This window comes from Diadema antillarum, unplaced genomic scaffold (assembly GCF_040938485.1).
Source record: "Diadema antillarum isolate AM-2024a unplaced genomic scaffold, OU_Dant_1.0 seq00000462_RagTag, whole genome shotgun sequence".
In the NCBI taxonomy this organism is placed as follows: Eukaryota; Metazoa; Echinodermata; class Echinoidea; order Diadematoida; family Diadematidae; genus Diadema; species Diadema antillarum.
In genome coordinates this window covers 1,469,821-1,494,873 of record NW_027271433.1, presented here as the reverse complement: position 1 = coordinate 1,494,873, position 25,053 = coordinate 1,469,821, and the positions used below count along the sequence as shown (strand labels likewise).

Here is a 25,053-nt window from a genome sequence, read left to right as displayed (position 1 = left end):
GGGGGGGGGCAGGGAGCCGGTGACGAATTATGAAATGCATTTGACTGGCTGGGCCCACTTTTGAGTCATATGACTTTTGATGAAGGAAAGAAAATACGGTTCATCGAATGAAAAAAAAAACCACAAACCTATATGTACCCATGCACTATTGAAATTTGTGGGACTGATACAGTACATGAGCCACAGAAGTGAACCAGTAATGCGATGAATGTGTAAAATTATAAACTGGTATGAAAGGGTAACTAACTGATGACTAACTCTAAACTATCAGCATGTAAAAGAGTATATTATCAAGACAGAGTGATATATTAATGAGAGAGAGAGAAGAAAATCCCAATCTTGATGGGAGAGATAGATAGATAGATAGATAGATAGATAGATAGATAGATAGATAGATAGGTAGGTAGAGAGAGGAAGAGGAAGGATGAATTTATATAGGCGTGCGTGTGATTTCCCGAAAGGGGGTTTCCCTAAAATGCCGTCCCGTTGTATTTCGATGTCAGCATATACAAGTCTTGAATGACACTTCACAGTCATTTTTTTGCGCGTCCGGTAATAACTAACGTTATTGAGGAAGCGGCAGTGTAGTAAAAAATCAGAATGCCTTATTTATGACTTTCTGTTTTGTGCACGTTTCAGCACTTGTCATGTTTATGCAAAATGAAGATTGGACAGGCAAGTTCGATAATTATACCCAGGTGTACCACGAAAGCTATGGGAGCAGTGATCTAAAAAATGTTGGAGTTATCATTTTGATACATGTGTGTAGGTCAGTTGTAGCACAAAACATCTTACCATATAAAAGATTTGCAAAAAGTCGTAAATAAACTAAACTGTAGACGATTTAGAAACAATTGTATCATAACGAATGCTCACATTTTGTATCTTTACCAATACTTAGCATTGACTATGAGGATTAAAATTTTTACATTAGTTGTTTCTATGAATAACTCACATTTTAGAACCATTTTGAAGCACTAAAAAGCTGGGTTTTTGTTTCATCTGCAAATGGTAGGTTATGATTTAAAAAAATACCGAGTAAACGGTAATACATTCAGTCATGTACTTTTTTTCTGACGTCACAAAAGGACGACCGAAAGGGAAAGCGCACTGAGGGCCTCTCCCATGTCCATTTTTTTTTAATGTAGAAAATGGCAGGCCTTATTGATTCTTACAAGTTGTTATACTAAAGTGATTGCAAATAACTGCTGAGCCATAGTTTGGATAAATTCACTAGTTGTGTTGACAGAGATTGTTTTGTTTGTTTCAGTTTTGGTTTAAAGATTTGTGTGCCTTTTCTAATGAACTCCTGATGCGTTGTATGTAATATTTGTGGGCATTGGTTCTGCCAACAATGGACATTGAATCAGTACCGCAAGCACTACATCAAATCATTTTGTATATTTTCTACCAAGACTAGTCCTGAACATATACTTTTTTTGTTTATTCACTCCAGAACTGTGGTGTGGTAACGTTCAACAAACGAGGAACATTGTGAAGATTCCGTCAATTAATGATAGTTCATATCATTACTTTAAAAAAAAATATTGCTGGAATATCAACACCGTGTTATCCAGCTTGTCTTTAATTAAGGACCTGTGGATTTAAAACATTAGTGTGAGTGATATTTTGCGTAGGTAATTTCCGAAGGGTTTAACCGCTCTTGTAATTTTGTTTTTCATGGAAAGGGGACAAAAACACCATAAACTTGAGTACTGGATAGCGTAGAGTTTACAAACGAAACAAAATGAAAATCAGCAAAATAATGACATGCAGTTTCAGTGGACTTTGACATAAAAATAATACAACCTTGATACCGATAACTTGTCATTAGCACAAACATGACGGTTCAAAAAGCTACCGGAGTGCGAAACAGGCTTCTACAGATATGAGATAAACTTTGTAGTATAAATCAACGTATAATAACTACTTGGTGAAATAAAGGTTATAATATTGTTTTCTCTTTTTCATTACCCAACCACAAAGGAATGTTTGACTTAAAAGTTCATCCATTTTTATTTGATACTGAATTCCATCTTGCCTTATGAAATTACCGAGAATTGGACACAGATTGTTATAGAAGTTCCCTATACTTTAAAATTCCCTCTTAGTCCAGTTGCGAAGTTTCGAGTGCCATGTATAGATCTGTCAGAGCAAGACTGAATAGTTTTTCCGGACTTGCGGTCAAACGGACCTGCAAAATTTACCTCGTAGCGATACATGTACTGCCCGTACTGTATAAGCAAATGAAATGCGAACCATGTTGACTAGAATAAATTCGTATAATGTAACAACTCTGCGGCCAGACAGGCTGAATAGTTTGCCATTGTCGCCATGACAACGCATTCTCACTGTCTCACGGAGTTAGCACATCACTCTTTCTCCACAAAGGTGTTAGCACACATTATACGACACGCTATACATCAAGGAGTATACGGAAGCATAGATAAATCAGGTTTCCGCGACGCGCGTTTGCACAACATAACTTGTGCGGTGTATGTCTATATGTCATGATGTGAGTGTGAGTGTGTGTATATTTATGTGTGGTTTATATCCCATCACAATACTAATTATGGATTTGTTTTAATCCCTTCTGGCTGAAATCTATTCTTCGTTTGAAATTCTTGAAATTCTTGCTTGTTATGGGTTTAAAACTCTTGGCTTTAACCCCTTCGCTGCTAAAGTATTCTTCGTTTATAAAATTCTTGAGTGTTTTGGATGAAAATTTCTTGGTGATGATTGACATGCCAAGTGACATGTTATATAGGTACAGGCACAAGACTTGTAGTGGAAAGAGAAGTTCTGCTGTCTAAACAAGTATATATAGGGTATTTTGTATCTGGTCACATCGGGAATGAAGATAGGAATATTGATAAATTGTACTGCAGTGTGTCATTAAGGATTGTTTACTAGTTGCGGAAACGTCTCATAACATTGGCAATTTCTAGGGACTTCAACGGTCACAAACAACAACAACAACAACAACAGCAACAACGACGACGACGACGTCGACGACGAAACAACGCAACAAAAAACACCCTTTAATTGCCCCTGTCGATGTTCTGATACTATGATTTTATTTCCATTTCAATGCAACCGATCGTTTTAGAAAGTGCTGACGGCAGCAGTAACTTTTGCTTTATGTACAATCTCGCGAAACAAAATAAAAAAAAAAACCAGGGGCGTCACCAGCTTTTTTTCAAGGGGGTGCGTTTTGACCCTAATGTAACGAGAATTTTTTTTCTTTTTTTTTGGACAGACATTTGGAATATAGGAAGCTCTCAATCCCTAGACTTTTACTGTTTTTGACGGAAACCAAGCGGGGAAAGGGCACCGGCGTAGCTAGGATTTCATCTTGGAGGGGGGGGGGGGGGGGTGATGGTGTGTTAGTATGCAAGGGAGCGAGCAAGGGGGGGGGGGACTCGTGAAAGTGCCTGTTGTCCCCCCCCCCCCCCCCCCCCCCTCCCACGGTGAGAACTTTTTGCATTTTGATGTTGTAAATGGTGCAATTTGATGCAGGCTTTTTGGGTGTTTTATCGACTTGAAACATTCCCACTTGTTTAAGGTAGCAGTACATTTTGATGGAATTTGTTGTTGAACAATGTGCCTATAAACTATATCATTTCAATGAACTTCTTGTATTGATTCTTACACCGCTTATGATGTCATGAACGCGACCGAGCCCGAGCAGGCGGAGAGAGCGAGGGGGGATTTGATGCATGTTTTGCTTGTTTTATCGACTTGAAACAGTCCCACTTGTTTAAAACAAAGCAGTATATTTTGATGTAGATTATCGAACAATTTGCCTATAAAATAGTATCATCCAAATAAACTTCCTGTTTTGATATTTACACTGAATATCATGAACGCGGCCAAGCAAGAGCGAGAGGAGTGAGCGAGGGGGAGGATGTGGGAGGGAGTGTCCCCCTCCCACGGTGAGCACTTTTTGATGTTGTAAATGGTGCAATTTGATGCAGGTATTTTGCGTGTTTTATCGACTTGAAACAGTCCCACTTTGTTTAAGGCATCAGTACATTTTGAAGTAAATTGTTATTGAACAATTTGCCTATAAATGGTATAATTCAAATAAACTTGTCATGTCATGAACGCGACCGAGCCCGAACAAGCGGAACGAGCAAGGGGGGAGGTTGTGGGAGGGGGTTGTCCCCCTATAAATGGATTATGGAATGACGGTGTGAAACGACAAATTACTCGCAGCAATATCTGGAGAATGGCTTAACGATTACATGCGAGCGAGCGGAGCGAGCGAGCTTTAAAATTTTGACATTTTACTGTCCCAAAATTGCCGTTTGCAGCCATATTTTTTTGCTTTGGAAATTAAGGGGGGACGCAACGGGCGCAACTGCTGGCAATTACTGGCAGCAATATCAGGAGAATTTAAATGCGAGCGAGCGGAGCGAGCGAGCTTGAAAATTTTGACATTTTACAGTCCAAAAACTGCCGTTTGTAGCTATATATATATATTTTTTTTTTTGCAGTAAGGGGGGGGGGGCGCACCGGGTGGAGCTGCTGGCAATTACTGGGAGCAACTTCAGGAGAATGGCATTACGACTAAATGCCAGCGAGCGGAGCCAGCGAGCTTGAAAATTTTGACATTTTACAGTCCAAAAACTGCCGTTTGTAGCTATACTTTTTCGCTTTGGAAATTAAGAGGGGGGGGGGGGGGACGCCCGGTGCGCCCCTCCCCCTGGATCCGCCACTGGTAGTCAAGGGTGTCGGTTTATGTTCATGACTGAGGGAGGTATCAGACCAGCGAGGTGGCGTCGAAGTGTCCAAGCATGGGAAGGATGTCCAAAATCTATCTAAATAGTAAACACTTTGTAGAATACACTGTGAGTCTTGTACTAGTAGATATGTATAAAATCAGTGCTGCCAGAACCAGGGGTGCGAATTGTTTTTGCCTACGATTTTTTTTTTTTTGTCCCCGATGCAAAATTTCAAAAAATAAATAAATAAATGAATAAAGAATAATTATTATTCAGGGTCCGGTGTTGAGGTCGCTCGCAGACTGAAGTTTTTTTTTTTGTTTTTTTTGTTTTTTTTTAAGGGTCTGAAGGGGGGTGCGTTCGCACCCAACGCACCCCCCCCCCCCCCCCCCCCCCGGTGACGCCCATGAAAACTATTGACGAATCTTAATTAAGATGGAATGCACTGTGGAGTTTGAAATGTGAAGAAAAACCGAAGATTCACCAAATATATTGTTATGTTTAAAAACGAACGTAACAAGGAATTAGTGTTTGTTATGATGTGTGTGTCTTATCTCATAGTAAGTGTTGTTGCTACATACCGAGTATATCAAACGTTGTGATGTCATGTTATTTACTCTTCTTAATGTTGCAAAGTGTGACTATAATATAGGCAATGTGATTTATGTTACGGGAATATGGGATGTTCTCCCTGCAAGAACTGATGTGGGCGGAGCTTGTGCAGGGTTCAATGAAAGTGAATGGAGCCCAACAGCTTCACAATCGTCGGCATTAAAAAAGTTTTATCGGATCACCGCATGACAACAGAAGTCGATGTGTGGTTGCAATGTGAAGGGGCTCTATAAAGGGGTAAGGAATCCCTCTGTCTTTCTAGATGCACATTGTTTTATATCTATACGGTAAAATTTAACAGAAAATTATCGAAGCCATTCGATCCATGTCATCATCTCAACGGCCCCATACATCGGTTTGAGCAAAAAATGCTACCTAAAAACAAAAGCATGTTCGTAGTCAATAATTTAAAATAGTTTTGAAAGTCCCCATTGGTAGGTTTTTATGACATAACAATATGATTCAAGCGATACAAATGTGTGCGCTGTTTTTTGTGTTTTTTTTTTTTGAATGTCGAAAGAAGAAAACTTGGTGCAGATTAATGTGTGCATGCTGGTTGATGCGTGACTTGGTGTAATAACCTTCCCTCGTCAAATGTACATAAGGTTGCATTTGATTACGTAACTATTGTGAAATTTTCACCTCTTGGTATGTCCGATTTGAAGTCACTTCATGCATTATTTTGTGTGATTGCTTTTACTGTATTTTTTTCCGTATATCAAACTTAGCAACGCACCTTTAAAACAGCTCATCTGTATGTCGATATGGTCAATATATAGATAACAATTAGAGCACTTCCATCTAATGACTGAAATCTCTCTTTTCTTCCTATCATTCTCAACATACTTGTTCGTGCTTTGATTTTCCCCCAAACGGTTCGGTTTAATGTGAGAGCTCACCACCACCACCGACCCCTCCCCCTTCAAAAGTGAATAAAGAAAAATCCTGGTAGCGGGCCAGCGATATTTTCCATTGCCGTAATTACATTAACGCGGCACCCGAAAGCAAATGGATTTTCTAAGTGGCAAGCGATAACAAAGCACATACATAGCAAAATTGAGATATGACATTAAGCAACGACTGTCTGGCTAATCATACCGCCGAAGGGTTCAACACGCAGCATGAAGTATAGGCTCCACGATAATGCTAGTTTCACTTCAAGGCTTTAATGGCTTTACAAGCGGGCTTCCAATGAGAGGTATATTCTTAAAGAGGCAGTATACAAGTAAGGCCTGGTCCCGATTATGAAAAGTATCATGCAAAACAGAGTTATTGCATTATTGAGACTGTGAAAATGATCTACTCAAGAATCGTAGAAAGGCATATCAAAACAACTGAAACCATAAGCCACATAACTATCAACTTTTTTAGGCTTTGCGGGGGGATTTTTTTTTCTTTTTTTGGTCAAGATTCCGCGTTCTGTGTTTAGAGACAACAGTCAAGTCAAAATTTGTCGCATTTCAGCGTACACATTGGAAAATTGAAAGACTTACCTTGGAGCAGTATAAATCGGAAAGGTACTGAACAGGCCAGCTCGCCTAGTATACCTCCTTAGTATTATCAATGAGAGGTTCTCAAAAGATGTGTTCGTCGAACTAAAGAATGACATGATCAAAAGTAAATGGTCTCTCTGCCTGAAATCACACACCGTCAAGGCAGTACACCACCATGTTAAATTCAATGTATACTATCAATGTACCTTCCAAAAAAAAAAAATGTCCACTGTTTTTCTAAACGCATTATTATCTATGCATATAGAGCTCTACTGGAATTTTGGCATTTATACACTCGTTTCCCTTAGACATGTTAGATTTGCAGTTTCATGTGCGTATATTAATTTCCTTATATTTTCATATCTTGATTTATGTTGTATGAATTGCGTAGTTGCATATACATGCAGAGCTCTACTGGAATTTTGGCATTTATACACTCGTTTCCCTTAGATTTGCAGTTTCATGTGCGTATTAATTTTCTTATATTATTTTTTATATCTTGATTTATGTTGTATGAATTGCGCGACAAAATTTGTCCCTCCCAGGTATAGGCTATACAGTCGCGGTTAAATTGGAAGCACCCTATGGAATAAATCTGCATGGCTTTGACACCGTCTCTGATGGATTATTGGACCAACGCATCGCATATTGGCGCCGAAATGAACAATTTTTTTGGGGAAGGAAGCTTTATGTCGAGCCGATGAATGTCATGCGGATACTGTATTATGCACAGTGATATGTGTTGGGATTTTCCAGGCAAGTAACTTTAGCTATTAAAATCATCCATTTATATGATGCAATGAATGCATCATCCCTCCACTCCATAGTGTGTGCAAGGTCATGTATTTCAGCTTAAGGGGAAAAAAGTAATAACTTCATTAAGTATTCAACTGTGTTGTGTAGTGTATGAATCCATTTGGCTTCTACTCTGGTTTAAACTCAAAGACATGGTTATCATATTATTGTGTGTGTGTGTGGGGGGGGGGGTGTGTGTGTGTGTGTGCATGTGTGTAAGGGGGTGGTAAAGTGTAGTGGTGGTTGGGTCAAGGGTCGATACTCCCCTCCCCTTCTTTGAAGGAAACAAACTCGGGCGTATCCTCGGAAAGTCATTTTGATTTGTTTTGTTTTAAGTGGCTGCAAAGGAAGCAATAAAGCAATGAATGCTTGTATTACAAGCAAAAAGGGATGGTACAGTTTCGGTTGAGATGGGACTTCGTTTTTCGATGATGATTTATTGAAACAATAAGAAACCTATTATGGAATATGAAAGAGCATAATTCTAAGAGGAATTCAAAGTTTATGAAAATTGGTTTCGAAATGGCTGAGATATCCAAAACAAAGTGATCATAGTAAAAGGTGGGACCCATCTTTTATTAGAATCGCTTAGTTTTACTTTGTGTTTTTGATATCTCAGCCTTTTCAAAACCGATTTTCATCAAATAAACTTTGAATTCCTCTTAGTAATAGTATGCTCTTCCATATTCCATAATAGGTTTCTCATTATCTCACAAAAGTTGGAAACCTGAAGCCCTTTCTCAACCAAAACTATACCATCTCTTTAAAGCAAGTAACCACATATAGGACCAAAGGCTGTAAGTCCCCTCTCAATGGTTTCTGTTTTTTTGTTCTGATTTGTTTTGTTTTATTCAATTTGTGTGTGTGTGTGTGTGTATGTGTGTGTGTGTGTGTGTGAGTGTGAGGGGGGAGGAACTGCAGATCCCTAGTATACCCCCCCCCCCCACCCCCATCACCGGTTCTGCGGCCTTCCCGTGCACTGCAAAAACAGTGGTGTTAGATTTAACACCACTGGTGTTGAATCTAACACCGGCCGAACTTCAATAAAGGACCACACCATCTGATGTTGAAGTAACACCGTCTCTGGTGTTAAAATATCCAACACCCATGGGTGTTAAAGGGTGTAAAAATATACCAACACCAGCCTCGGTGTTTTTTCAACACTTAAGAGAGTGTTAAGAAGTTGACACCATAATGGTGTTCATTTGACATCCCAACACCAGTTATGGTGTAAGTTCAACACCCGTGGTGTTAAAATATACCAACACCAGCTTTGGTGTTGCTTAGATTATTGATAAGTTGACACCACTTTGGTGTTCTTTTGACACCCTTTAACACCAATTACGGTGTAACTTCAACACTATTTGTTGTTAGAATCTATACCCCAACACCTGTCATGGTGTTATTCTAACACTTCAAAGTGTTATAAGTTTGCATTATTTGGTGTTTATTTGACACCACAGAAGTGTTGATTCAACGCTTCAGAGTGAGAAATAAATTCCAAGTGATGCCAACTTATTAACAATTTGAAGTGTCGATACCTCGACATCATTTCACACTCTCCACATTCAATCGCACAAAATAACACAGTAATGTAAGTAGGTGAAAGACAGTCACGTGCTACTAGGTTGATCAAAATATTTAATAAATTCTGTCTGTCACAACAAACCACAATAATTCTATTACATGTAATGAAAGCCTCATCTCTACAATATAAGTATCAAAATGGAATACCTTTGACCCTGTCAGTTGGTTCTTTGATTATCTATGCAAATGAGATACATTATGGCTATTGTAGGCTAAAATATCAAATTTAAATACTCACTCTGAATACCTTTGGCCTTGGCACTATCAAGTTGAATTTTCAAATGAAATTGATACTAGTATTATATCTTCTTGGCTCTATCATTCAAATGTTCAAATTGAACTGCCTACTCAGTTGTATAATTCAAATATTCAATACAGATCATCCAGTCTGGTTGTAAAATGTTAACATAAAAAAAATTATACTCTTTCTTTTGATCAATGCTATTGCAAGTGACGATACAAGCATGTGAAATTCGGATCATTTAAATATTCAAATGACACACATAAGGCCTTCTTGGGCGAATATTTTCAACTCGAACTGGATGTAATTGATACCCCCACCTAAAACTTAGAGAGTTAGCTCAATTCATGATATTCTTGTATGCCTTTAGTTGAAAAAAAAAAGTACAATGTAACAGAAGTTGTTACCATAGCAAGATTACTCAAGAGTGAGATCAGTGTGCGACTCATTTTAAGATTACACTGGTTACATGAGCGAAACCTCAAGTCAAATGCTAGAATACTGAGGGAGCTCACCCAATTCACAGTATTTTTTGTTTGATTTTCATTTTAAAAGATGGTTGCCATTACATTAGCACTCTGTGCAATATTTCAGGCCAGATGCTCAGAAACTGAGGGAGATTGCATAATCAACTGTTGTGTAAGTTTTTAATTTGAAAATGTCACTGCCATAATAACACTTTCTTTGACCGATACAAAAGATGACATTTGCACATTAGCGCACTACAGTGGTCACGTGCCAAATTTCAAGTCAAATGCCTAAAACATGAGGGAGTTATGAGTCAATCACAATATCTTCGATTGCTTTGTATTAAAAACAAAAATAAGTTAGCATGGCAACGCATTGTTTAACATTGACGAGAAAAGTGTTTTGCACATCTAGAATTTATCTTGTCACAATATATAGGTGTCATATCTCAAGGTTATTGCTAAAAATTGAGAGAGTAAGCTCAATCCACTTGTAGTTTATACAATTATCATTACAAAATACCATTAACTTCTTGACAACATACCATTTGACAATGACGAAAAATAAAATTTGCACAGGTACATAATACAGTGGTCACATGTGCCAAATTTAAAGTCAAATGCTCAAAATCTGAGGAAGTTAGCTGAATCCACATCGTACTTGTGGATGATTTGTATGAAGATGCTGTTGCCATGGAAACGGATTTATGACCCCCACAAAAAGTGTCTTGCACGATAACATATTATCATAGTGACCATATGTATCAAATTCAAATGCTAAAAAAAAAAAAAACTAACAGAGCAGCATGATCCACACAATTTTGTATGATTTGTTTAAAAACTGCAATGGCCATGGCAACAGATTTCTGGACAATCAAATTTCAACAGAATTGATTTAAAACTGAGTAGCTTGATCCACATTCTGTATTTGTAATCTTTATGAAAATTTGATGTTACCATGGTAATGCATTACTCCATACTGACACATGTAAACTAGGACATGTAAAAATTACAAGGTCGTTGTTCAATGTCCCCTGCACTAAAGGTAATCACCTCCTCATCAAAAACTGTCATCGACTAATGGAGAGTACTGCTTCATCAACTGTATATCATCAGTCTCTATCTCGGTTCCTCCATAGAACTGGACTTGGAGTATCTTCACAGTTTCATTGTCACAATGATGATTCTTCAAGTGTCTTCTAAAACCATTAAACGAATCAAATTATGTCCGTACACAGGCCCCCTGGGCGCAATTTATTGTTTGTCAATCACTCAGTCCATGTTCGTATGGCAAACAGTGAAAAAAAAAGCAGTTTCAGTGGGAACTCCTAAAGAATGCATCACTTCATTATCTATTTGAAAGTTTAGATCTCGGTTCACGAACTCGGGGTAATTCCAAATGTCCAAAGGTTGATGAGAGGTTTTGCATACCGTAGAAAAAACACATATTTAATGTGCTTTGAACAATGTGTCGAAGGCACTCTGAATGATACCACCAGGGCAGGGTAGTACCTGTACCAAGTGGTCAACAATGAAGTAATATTGGTACACATGTATGTTATCCTTCTGACGTCCTCTGTCAAGCAAGCTGCATCTTCTGATCTTCAAGCAAGCAAGCTGCATCAAGAGCTGCATCTTCATCTGCTTTCCCTCTTCAAGTGGTGATCAAAACTAGCATCAGGCTGAAAATGTAAGGAAACAATGAAAAACAAACAGACATTGTATGAATCTATTACAAATAAAAACTAGAGAAATTTGACTGTGACCTTTATTTCGTTTCCATAATGCAATTTGATAGACTCAGTCATACATAGGCTTAACACATTTTATTCACATTTATGATTATTTTAACAGATTTCAAGCTATCACACACACGGAGGGATGGACTACTCAAAACCATAACAATTCAGGCACCACTTCTTGGCAGAGGATAATAAATGGATCTTATTCCATTTTACTTAAAGATCACTATAATTTCACAATTAAAACTCACTTATACCTATTTTTTCTTAAAGAAGCTTTGAAATTTATCACTTTTCTCTTATTCGTGACTGATCAAAAAGCAACTTCAAAATTTTAGCCTACACATGGGGAAGACAATCTTTAAAGTTCAAGGATCGACTTTGAAGCATTCACGAGTAAAGTTCTCGTCGACGTCAGGACATAACCCTGACAAAGGCAAGTGCGCAAAAATATTCACAACATCCAAAAAAAAAAAGTTAACCTGTGAAACATTGCAAAGCAAGTGATCTTAATAAATTACATAGTCCAACAACACAAAAAAACAGAAAATTTCCCTTGACCTCTAATTTCTTTTCTAATACAAAAACAGATCATAGAAAGTAGAAAATGCAAAATCAATTAAACTCGTAAAAATCAATTTCATTTTCAGAATACCAAAGTACTGTGAGTTCTAATTGCCTGTCCAAAATGACTCATAAAGGCTTGTTCAGATATGATGAGTCAAACTCCGGCAACATTTTAGTGCATAAATCAATGCGATATGAGATGGTAAAAAACAAACAAATAAACAGATCAAAATGCAACAAAACAAAACAAAAACACTGAGGCAAGAGGAATATATTTTGCCACACAGTGGCAAGAAGTTATGGTGCAATCAAGCTCAAAAGTAAGTGAAGATACAATGTCATGAGTTTATCTTTATCTTATTTTTTTTTTTGAGTCATGTGCATTCATTAACATAATGAAAGTGGCGTGGTTCGGCGCACCATATCTGAACACTAAAAATGTCAGGGGGTTTGTCGCATCATATTTGAACAAACCTTATAGTCATGTAGACTTACCTTTTGAAATCGGATAAGGTACATTGTAGTCTAAAGCCAAAGCCACAGCAATCTTGCACAATCCTTGCGCCCTGGTTCACAGGTGGAAGCAGATAGAGTACAAGAAGGATTTGCAGGTTACTTACATTCTATGCTGTTGTAAGAAATGCATGTTATATACAATATATTCTACGACTCATTAACAAAGTATCCAGGTATCAACAGAAATTATCAGTGAATTGCACTGCATAATCAGGGAGCATTAAGTACAACATATGATCCTTCATGTAGGATGAACCCATGGGTTGTTGTGTGACTTCTTAAAAAAAAAACAAGAAAAAAATACATCTTTATTTCATCAGCATCTCCAAAATAACAAAATTACATTACATATTGATTTGTGACTGTGAACTTTTATATTACAATTGAGTTTGGTGAAGTCCATTCATCTGCCTTTGAAAAATCGAAGTCACAAGATATTTCCTGCATTTTTTTTTTCATAATGAAGGGCTCCTGACCCTTGATTATTGACCTCATGACCCTCATCGACTCCAGGGAAACGTTTGATAAAATGTATTGTCAGATGCAAAGATTTCAGCTACTTATAACAGTTGTCACCAATGACAAGTTTTGTGGAACGCCCCCTGGATTTACATAGCCTTACCAAGTTTCATTCACAGATGATTGTTTTCAACTTGCGGCATGATACACAAGAAACAATATTGGATGGATAGACATCTAGAACATAAAAAAGGGGCTTTCAAAACCTATAGTATTGTGCATACCCTGACTGCTACCAGGTCTGGTGGTACACTATTTGATGATTGCTCCAAGTCTCATGAATCCACATCAGTTTTCCGCATGTGTTCTCCCAGCAAACTCAACAGCTTGACTGTGGTTTCTGAAGGCTTTCCTCTTGCTAGCTTGACAAGACCTTCCACCAAAAACTGGCCACTGCTCAAAAAAGCTTGGCATCGTTGCCTGGGAGAAGGAGTGAGAAGTACTGTTCAACCTGCAAGTGTAAGGACCATGAACATACATAATTATCAAGTGGCTACAAGTCCGCAAACTGTCAAACTGGTGCGCAAGGTGTGATGCACTGGCTTAGGATTCAAAGTACTGAACATCCACATAAATGCACTAGTGTATTTACTGTATACAAGTGCATGAAACAGATTTATCTTGTGTGCATGAAAGATTTGATCAGAACTGCAGAAAACAAAGGGTTTTGTTCAGGTGGCTTCAGATTAATTCAGTCGGTGATTCTATTATATAAACCTACTTGAGATATGCTCATAATTTCATGTTCGTTTTAATTAGCCACCAAGGGGGGGGGGGGGGGGGGGGGAGGGGGCAATAATATCCTGCTTCCAGGTATTCATCATCTTTATGCAGTGTACATTTATGCAAATATTATTTGAGGAGAAATGGAAAAATCAAATGCCATTTTGCAATTGATCTACTCTCATTTTCAAGGTTTTTTTAGATAGATAATAAAAGGTCTTTTTGCAATTCTGTCATTTTCAAGATTCTCAAGTGCACTATTGCCAATATCATTAAGTGTGGCAATAACATAAGTATGGGGAAGAGGCATATTCCAGAAGGGATTTTTTTTTTTCAAGAGATTATTTCAACAAATACTACCATCAAAGTAGACGTATATTCCCTCACCTGAATCATGAAAAAAGCGATGATACATGTATTCCATTTTGACTCATTTGTGAAATTTAGGATCAGTTCTCAGACAGAGAACAACTGCCAGTTATTAATATGGGCTGTGATTCTGTTTCTCGCTACCCTTGAACTCGCTCCTTACAATTAGATCTAGAGTCTAGAGTCTATATAACATGGACTCGGTGGAAATACCGGTTTTACATGCATGTGACGTCATCAACTTTATAAGAGCATATTCTTATATAATGTAAATTTGTAAGCGGTTAGCAAACTCATAAATAGTAGTACTCATATCAGAAACTAGTTACCGGTAGTAGATTCTAACGTAAGATCCACGCGCAAACACTAGCGTCCTATATAGGCCCCTACGTTCCTACATGTAGCTACTGAAAACATCACGTAACCTGTTGTGATAAACAAAAATCGGGTCGGGAGAACCCCCCACCCAGCCCCTTTAATCGGGTATTTACGCTCTTTTTAGAGCGATATTTGCTACTAGTCCCGAGTACTAATTTAAACCTAACAGTTTGGACCTAGAACAGTTACAGTAGGCCCTACAAAAAATATAGTAGTCCTAGGGGCCTACCAGTATACCTACGAACATGTACAAACCTACGAACATGTACACACAAACATTGTTCGAACTTCTTCTTCGTGCACGTCAGTAGCGGGTAATGATTTGCGCGCTAACAAAGATCCGCACCAGAGCCTCAGAGGTAAGACAACTACATCAATAACAATACAAAATGCCACGGAACCTTTTATATTTAAAATTTGATGATATTTTTAAAATGCAATTATTGGACAAAGGAACCCTCAGCGAAATTCGGACTCAATGCACCGCTGTGACAGCGCGTTGGTGTTATGGCCTATTATGTATGGCAAACACTATAGGCTACATGTACATGTACTTAGTATGCTGCGCTACGTAGTATACTATAGTATTATGTGCGTGCAAAGACAAAGTTGTCTATAATATGCGATGAAATCCGTGAAAATCATGCACATCGTTTATGATAGAAAATAACTGGTACAGGAAATAATTACCTTAAAAGATACTTATCCCCGCTGACAGACTTAGCAAAGTCACCATCATAGATTCAATGTCATTTTTAGCCCCAGACGACATCGAAATCCTGACTATCGCGATGACAGACGTTGACGACTCCGCGCCACAGCCAGCAACAAATTTCAGGCATTGGCATGTGTAACCAATGAGATCATCGGACTGCGAACACGTGACTTTCTCTGGTGGACAACTAACACCGATACGGTGTTATTAGTGAAAAACCCCTTTTCATGACAAAACTATAACACCACTTGGGTGTCATTTTAACACCGAGAATCTAACACCCAATGAATGAGAGAATGTTGGTGTTAAATTAACACCGAAGGGTGTCAAATTGTGTCAATTTAACACCAAATTTAACACCCACAGTTTGACACCCGGTTGGTGTTACACTTTTAACACCGCATTTTTTGCAGTGTGTAAACACAAAAATTGCAAATTCACACTCAGCATGCATGGTTTTACCGAGAAAAAGAACCAGGGTATATAGTGCAGTATAGGGTACAGATCGCAAGAACGCAGTGTTATCGATGTGAAAACGCAAATCATGTTAACCTTTCTTTCCTGACAAAATATCCGGCAATTGTAAACCGATGGTCGGTGTTAGGTCTGTATTATGCACAAATGACTATGGATTCTTGTCAAGCTCATAAAAACCACAGGTAACACTTGCCCACACTTACCACACTCATCATGTGATTGACCCTACAAGAATAATTATTCGTAAAAGACACATTACACCATTATGCTCTTGCAGAGCTGTATTACACGACACAACAATTTTGAATAATTATCAGTAACAGGGGCAGGAGTCGTAGAGTAGTTAGATTTTGTAGGAGATGAAGTAACGATAGATGTAGTAGTTGCAAGAGAGTCAGTAGTACCAAAATATTTGTAATATTCGATTTGAACTGTTTTAAGTCCATAAGATTGCATACACTATTGTACAATAATATTGCTTAACATCATGAGTGATTGCATAGTGTCAGCTACTCGCGTTTACCAATGCACGTAATAATCTTTTACACATAATGACACTGTGTTTATTTATATAATGAAAAAGAAAAAGAAAGAGATGAAAGTCATGTCCTTGATGGTTGTTCACTCAGGGGTGAGTATAATAGCTATAGTCATCACGCAATTGAATACCTGAATATAAAAACGACCCAAGTCCAAATTTGGCTTTTTAGTGTCTTTGGAAACCATTTACGAAGTCATACAAATACAGATAATAATTCAAGTGGCTGTTTTACATTCAAATTTGTATGAATAACATTCCAACAACTGAAAACACTAAACGCAGTATAGGAAGTTATTTATAACTTTTAAAAAGTCGTAAATGATTTTGCAGCATAAATATAATGAAAAACAAAGAAAAACAAAGAAAACTAGCATAGCATAATTTTGTGCATTCGATACAATGCAATAAGTACATTTGTTTCATCATCTCGAATGCATATTCTGGTCAGATATAGCAATCTAATGGGTATTATTATTCTCAGCACTTTCTGCAATCTGGCATGGTTCTCACATATCAGATTTGGGGATGAGCATTGATAAAGAAAAAAACAACAACGAAGAAACACCATGGGAAAAAGTAAAAACAAACAAACAAACAAACAAACAAACACTATAAGCCGATGAGCCCCTTACCTGCTAATTTGTTTCTCCCCCCCCCCTCATTCTCGCTCTCTTTCTCTCCCTTTTGTTCTTTAGACCGACACAATGATCATATATAGAACTACGTCCACGGGAGATCGGTGCATTTTTATTGACCCCTTTCATAAAAAATCCACAATCTTGTACCTTATATAGAATAAAATTTTAATCTCACTGAAATGAGTTAAACGTTCAAAAGCATTTGCCTGTATAAAATCCATGAATCTGTAAATGACTTTCACCACAATACGAATACTTGGAAATTATAAATGCATTCATAAGTCCTGATCGTCGGCGTATAAGGCGGCAAGAGCTCAGCGCAGTTATACTGCAAGGATTACACGATTAAGCGTGATAAGGAATGTTACTGTCGTTGTGGAATTTTAATGACTGGGTGATTTGCTGGCGAAGCCACGTGCCAGCCGCGCGTTGCTGATGATAATTTACGACGGGCACACAAAACGTCGCCATCTCGGGACTCTGCTGTCTATTCATTATACCGTACACTGGTACACAGTCATTGCTGGCGCGCCAACGAGCAAAAGCGCGCGAACTCTTTGGATGTATTTAACATTGATTGACTTTCTTTCTTGAATGTGCCAACATTAACATTTAAACAGGTTTCACTCCGCCCGACGCGGAATTGGCAGCGCCGGGCCCATAATTCATCACACGAGGCCGAGGGGCTGATGAGGTGGGAGTCGGATGGGGGATGGGGAATGGAGGATGGAGGGGAGAGGGTATAATACCCAGGATTGGAGGGGTGGTAAATGGTAGACTGAGGATGGGAAAGCAGGTGTAAAGAGAATTCAAGAGAGGGGTAACGAGAGGGGAAAGAGAGGGGGAAGATGTCAAGAGAAAGGGAAGGAGAAGGGAGGAGAAAGAAATAATAACATGGTCTTCTTCATTAAGGGTATAATAGCCTTTTCAATGTCACTGATATACCTCTACCAGAGAACCCTGCAATATCACTTACCTATTTTATACACCTGTGTTGAGAGGGACATGGCTGGTAAAATCATCTTGTCCAAGGACGTGTGTGGCACTTGATGGGATTCGAACACGGGACCTCCGATGGACATCAGGAATCCACTTGAGCCCTTTTTACACGTACCCATACTTTCTCTGACCCAGGACAATCGTTAGTCCCGTACCAATTTTTTCAGCTTTTTACACTCGCCAATTAGTCCCCTACTAAATTCTTGTCCGGAGCTAAGGAGAAAAATTGACCTTCTTAGTTTACACTCGTATTTCTTAGTCCGGTACTTTCCAAACCACATGAATATTCATGATTACGCCGTGTACTGTACACGTACACGCACTCACCGGCAGCACTTGATTACCTCGTTTCTGATTGGTCAGTGATGGTCGGACTTCGTCTCCGTCGCTTAGCCCAGGATTATTTTTTTCGTAATGTTTACACTCACTTGCTTGGCACAGCAATTGCGGTGCTAACCCTGCTATTTTGCAGGGCCAGATAGTACGGGATTATCGGTGGGGCTAGCCCACTTTGGCAAAAACGAGTGTAAACAGAAAGTGGGCTAAGGATAGTCCCGTACCAACGGTGGGGCTAAGCCCCCCCCCCCCCCCTAGCCCCACCGTTACTAAACAAAAATTTACAAGTGTAAAAAGCCCTTAGGCCTATGCCACATCAGTGCCCCACAAGGATGGGAATAGGGAACCACCAGAGGAGAAGAGAGGGAAGAGGGGGAAGGGGAATGAATAGGAGGAATGGGAGAGGAAAGGGGTTGTTGGAGGAGGGAAAGCAAGGAGGAGCGGGAGGGGAGGGGAGGGGAGTTGGGGAAGGAAAGGATGGGAGGAAAAAGAACGTGGAGTATACAATATACGGTTTGCGTAGAAATCGATCACAAGCACGTTTGCATGATAGGCCCCTAGTTATACATCGAAAGAATTTCATATAATGATATCAAACTAAATGTGTCAAAATGATAGGAATCAGAGAAAATTAAAACAGAAAGACAACAAGCTAATGAAACTGAACACGATCAGTTGTGATACAAAAGTAGATAAAGTATATGAAAAGGCGAGTAGTCTGCAAGAACTGAGTGGAGAGTAGGTCAGGTCAGGTCACCTATATTATATTTCAATCGTGGGAACCACTTTAAAGGAGGCTTCTGGATTATTTTAGACTTAAGCATTTGAACGTCTATAAATTAGCCATACATTGGGTACAGAGTTTTAGAATTGGAAGAGACTAGGATGAGGAATAAGAATGTTTCCAAAATTCATTACGAATCACAATGAACGAGGATGATTATAGCAGCTTCACATAAGAAAGCAGAACAAAAGAAGAAAGCATGCATAAATTCTACACAGGTGAAGTTGTTCATATAGGTTTAGCAAGTAGTGTGGTAATGCAATTACATTGCTACATTACTGCCACATAATAATGTGAGCCTCCTATGTCATCATCCTCGTTCAGTGCATGTTTTGGGTTCCTATAGAGTATCGGTTTTTCTGCTCTAGGACCACAACAAATTCCACAAATTTATACATGACACTATTGATTCATGTACACCTACTACACGATGTGAAAGTATACAACTCGTCTGGAGTGTCATCGTGCCCGAAGCGCTGCTGCACTTTTACATGGTCGAGCCCCCCTTCGGGGTCTTCGCTTTGCAAATTTGACGAGGGCTTCAAATACATGCAATTTACCGTAAACCTTTATTACGATGCGGTCTCTGTTTGATATTGGCTTGAAGGTGTGTTTTTTATTTGTGTGTGTGTGTGTGTGTGTGTGTGTGTGTGCGTGTGTGTGTTTATCTGTATTTGTTGTTGTCGCTCTGTTTAAGGTCTGAAGCCCAGATGATATCGCGGGCGATGACGACATGACCTCACCATATTTACACGTGTGGTTGCTACAGATGTTGCCACAGTTATTTTTTTTTCCAAACACACGAATCGGTAAATCCCCTACTCATTCTATTTCAAAGAATTCAAAGAAACTTTTATGTTTGTCTTACTCTCTAAAAAAATTCGAGTGAAAATATTCACTCTTAAAGGAGTGAATACAAAAAAGAGTGAATTTAGAGTGCAATTGGAGTGAATATTGAGTGAAAATGTTCATTTTCACTCGTTTTAGAGTGACCTCAGGGATCACTCCAAAATCTTCGAGTGATCCCTGAGGTCACTCCAAAATGAGTGAAAATAAACATTTTCCCTCAAAATTCACTCTTTTTTTGTATTCACTCCTTTAAGAGTGAATATTTTCAGTCGAATTTTTTTAGAGAGTAATTTACCTCACTTGTTATGGTCAGGTTTAAGAGTATTATTTTATTTAGAATCAATATTGACTCAAACCCAAGCTATAGAGTATATATTATGTCCCTGTGTTTGAGCTATGTGCAGGTTATGGCTCACCCCATGTACGAGATTTACCTATAGGATCATAACTCTGTGTGACGAATCACCTTGACCTTCGCCTTTCGCATGCTGGGAGCGAATATACTCCATAATGTATAACCCTCATGCCCCAGTCCTCGGGCATTCGGGTTCGTGTCTCTCATAACGTGTCAGTGTTTACTGCTCTCTCGCGGTGTATAATGATATGAAGTTCACAACTTGAAATGAAAGAACGGTAATAATTCTTGCTTCAGCATGGATGATACGAAGAAAGATGATAGGAAAGTGCGCAATATGATCCAGTAACCTTTGCGACAAAGCATGCGCACATCTATTTTATGTTGTTTGAACAATATAAAAATGCAAGGATCAAATCAAACAGAATTTAACTTGTAAGTTGTCTGTTAGTCTGTGAATTCCAATTTTGAAGTTCCTTTTCATTTATTATTTCTCCTTCTTCAGAAAGCACATTAAAAATATCGCAAGGAGAAATGTAGTTCCGTCAGTCTACTCTAAATCAAGGCCAATTGTAAATCACCTCTTTCGGCGGTTTATCATTGTTCTTTTTATTCATAATTCAGAGAGAATGCAGGGAGATTAATGATAAATGTCTTTAAATGATTATTTTGTGAACATATTCACAAACAAATGACTTGAACGTGATATAACGGGAGAGAAAAACAGACCAAAATGAAGAGAGACGAATTACTAATGTTGATGACTTCTGACTCATTCTCTGAAAATGGGTTAGATGACCGTGATGTTGCTTATCTGATCGCCACTCTACACGTAACAGATTTACAAAGATCAATTTTGTTTATAACTATACTCCATGATAATATGTGATATCAAGCACGTCTCTTCATCAAAATTTATGATGATAACAAATAAGCAAAATCACGGAGATCGAGAACAACAACAACAACAGAGAGATGAGTTTAGTTTTATAATAAGTTGTCAATTTGACTTGATTTCATTTGATTTAACTTTTTCTCTGTGTGGTGGCATCATTTACAATTCCTTTAGCAATATAATCAAACATTCTACATGATCGAAGGTCTGCCATAGTCGCATCATGGACCGAGGGCCCATGGCCATATACCCCCCCGCCCCCCCGGCTTCCCGGGCTTCTCTCTTTATTACTAAAAACCACCGTATGCATACTAGTATCACTCCCACGTACAACTCCTGTTTATTATGTCTGTCACTTCCTCAATGGAGCAGATTGCTGGAATAACATCGTTAAACTCATCTAATACAAACTTTGTTCCGTCCGAAAGGAAATAAGTTATGAGGTAGTTGCGATGGTGTGTGAAGTCAACGTACAGCTGTAGTTCTGTAGAGCAGGCTGGAAGCACTTTCCCCAAAATAGGAGATTGTGTAGGTTTTAGACAAGAACTGTGGTGTTGTTTACAAAACCAGACACTTTTATCTTTACCCTCAACTTATCAGTCACATATGTTTCATCTCTGACGGTCTTTCATACGATGAAAAGACTGCGAACGTGATAACAAGTGAAATTGGACGACAATAATTATGGTTCAGCCACATAATGCGTGCATCTGTTTAGAGGAAATAGATTTTGTGGACGCTGCTGTGGAGTTCATTATTTCGAAACATGTTGACAAAACAAAGTAAATTCACCGTTGTGGTATATTGTTCTTCCGTGATAAAACATTTTCTTCACAATCCTTTCAGCTGTGTAGTGTTTTGGTAATGCAAAGTTTATTTAGCGGACAAGTTTTCCGAGTGCCTGAGAAGGGGGATCCCCTATTGTTTACATAATCAGTTCGGGACCTGAGATGGCGTCTTTTCAAAGTACAGTGTACTGCTTGTTCAAGCTTCAATCACATGGCTTGTTACCAGGGACGATGTATTCAATTTACGCGCTATTGATCACAGCGCAATGGTAAGCCCCCTTGTGAACCAACCAGCCGAGAGAGTGGCTCGCCTCAAGGCCCCGCGCGACACGACGACCTCAGCAGTGCTGACAAGCGGCAAGTCAATGGTACGGTGTGGGTGCGTGCTGTTTTTGTTGTGCACAACAGCGCGAGAAGAACCAAAGTGGGCCAGATACACAGTGGGTTCGTTTACACGTTATTCCATACAAAATACGCAAGTACACCTGTCCTCGGCTTTCGTCCACTGCGTGCGACGTGCGCGCCAGACAAATTTAGCAAACAGTAACTCTCTGCACTCCTTGGATCCCACCAACCTCTTGAAAGTATCGGAATACTAGTAGATGGTTGCAGTGATACATGGGCGACAAACTACTTGGAACAGACCACTTACTGTTTCTACGCCATCTCGAAGGACTTTCTTTTGGCAGTTTGTTCCTTGTGTAGTTGTTATTCCGAACGATCTCATCCCAGCTCTCATCCGGAACTCCTCCAGCACACATCCACCAGTCCAGTATCCCATGCCCACACGCACAGGGAGAAAAGTTGCTCTTGACTGCGTCTCAATCGTGTCGCCGCTACTGAGACTTATCATAACTTTGCGGGTAGTACTACCCTAACTAGTTCCACATTCTGTGTGAGAAAACCTGTTTGACATTGGAAGATGGGAGAACGTCGTCGAGCCATGATGGAGAAAGGGGCGATGATGATGAGGAGCGTGGATGAAGTTGACGACATCGCTTCAGCTCCTCTGGCCGAGACCGAAAATGTCTCTGCCATACCGAGCCGTCGAAGAACGGTGATCGACAGGCCGTACATCACTCGGGCCAGGCAGCTTGGCGGAATGCGGTAAGTCGCTCGGCGGTCTCGTTTTCGGCTGCGGATGGTAAACACTCATCTGGATGGTGATAACCGGTAGTCCTTTTCCACTACCAGATATGCCACATATTTGATTATGATGAGCTCACAAGTGAAGACCAGTAACAAACAAGTTCATTCTGTAGACAGTTTATATTGTGAGATTATTTATTAATTTATGTATCAAAGTAGACTCTATTTACTTATATATTCATTCATTCATTCATTCATTCATTCATTTGTTTGTTCATTGATTTTATTGTTTTACAGCAGGATACTGGAGTGCTTTAAAGGGACTGTACAGTACTGGTCGAGGTGGGGATTCATGTTTTGAACATTCCTAAGTGAGATAATGAGAAACCTCTTATGAAATATGAAAGAGCATGTAATTTTAAGAAGGATTCAACGTTTATTTGATGAAAATTGGTTTCAAATGGCTGAGATATCCTAAAAAGTTATAATAATAAAAGGCGACAGGCCACGTTTTTTATTAGGATCTCTTTGTTTCACCTTGTTTTTGGAAAGCTCAGCCATTTCCAAACTGAATTTCATCAAATAAACTTCAGATACCCCTTAGAATTGCATGCTCTTTGACATCTCATAGAGTGGTTTCTGAATATCTTACAAAACTTTAAAACTAAATCCTCACCTCAGGCTCAACCAGAACTGTACACACCGTTTAATAATTTAAATTATGAAGGACAGTTCTGGGCCCTGTTTTATAAAGCTGTTCATAAGTTATGAACAACTTACGAGCGACTGGTGATCAGTTGCGATGTGCTATACTTACTAGAATTTCCATAATTCAGCACAAGAACTGGTCACCAGTTGCTCGTAAGTCGTTCGTACAGCCCAACTTTACAAACGGCTTTATGAAACACCCCCCTGGTCTACCACCAGTGCAGTGGTAGAAGATCATAAACCTGAAAATCTGGTCCTTTTAGTTTTTCCAAAGAATTTAAACATGGAATTATAGAGTAATCTTTAATATGATACTATAGAGCTACACGTGAGCTCAAGCTACCACCAGGCCTGGGCCACTATCACCTGAAGAAAGAGGTACCAGACTCAAGATCTAGACAGAAAAATCCATCTATCTGGAGGAGTTTTATAACTTTTTAACTTAAACAGTTCTCATGCAGTGGAGGGGATTCCGTGAAGCCAGAAACGATCTCCGCAGAACATATGGTGTATCCCCGGTGATAAAATACACAATGATCTTTGGGTGAACTCAAGATCCAGCGCTGTATCTTCTTTTCTTTTTTTTAACCACATTATATAGGGTCTACATCCTGTAGTTCTTCTTGTAGCTCTGCGATAGTAGACCATTTTACTGAGCACCATACTACATCTGCATAGCACAACAGTACAACAATGCACAAGTGGACTATACTTCAAGTGAAGAAGAAGAAAAAAGTTGGTAGTGATACTACTATAAAATTTTTCTGCTTCCTTGTCCTCTGCCTGTCATTTTGGAAGCAAGATTAATGAGATCTTCAACCTGTTCAGAATGGTTTTGATTATGCTACAACATGCATTTCCCATGGACCCTTGCCCGCGTATACTTGGGACTCATCCTCAGTGGGTTAATGAGTTTCAAGTTTTGATTGTAAGAACAACTCATCCTGTTGTAACATCATCTGTACAGAAAATACATTGAAAGAAAATCTGTCACAATTTGTATTAAAGATCTCTCATTTCTGAAGGGAAAGTCTGCTTGTACTTGTTATGCAGGCATTGAAACCAAGCAAGCCTCTTGCCTGAAAGTACTGAAACTTTGAGCAAACTTTGCTGAAAGACATTGTAAAAAGGTTTTAATCACAC

At 39.0% G+C, this 25,053-nt stretch overlaps 1 protein-coding gene and 1 long non-coding RNA gene across 3 annotated transcripts in view; one reads left to right on the top strand and one right to left on the bottom strand.

Annotated features, from left to right (window-relative positions):
- LOC139733164 (NAD kinase-like) overlaps positions 1 to 25,053 on the top strand; it is an 89,871-nt gene that overhangs the window by 2,710 nt on the left and 62,108 nt on the right. Inside the window, exon 1 of one of the 2 annotated variants that reach the window (XM_071644003.1) lies at positions 21,795 to 23,220. The exons of the other annotated variant lie outside the window; for it this stretch is intronic. Within the exon in view, the coding sequence (XP_071500104.1) occupies positions 23,036 to 23,220 (185 nt within the window). The 5' untranslated portion in view covers positions 21,795 to 23,035. Of the gene's footprint in view, positions 1 to 21,794; positions 23,221 to 25,053 lie in introns of those variants that run through there. 2 annotated transcript variants of the gene reach the window in all.
- On the bottom strand, positions 11,299 to 13,876 carry LOC139733165 (uncharacterized). Its single transcript, XR_011711066.1, has 3 exons — positions 13,491 to 13,876; positions 12,727 to 12,797; positions 11,299 to 11,604 (listed from the first exon to the last, which is right to left on the bottom strand). It is a non-coding gene; the product is annotated as an uncharacterized lncRNA (long non-coding RNA).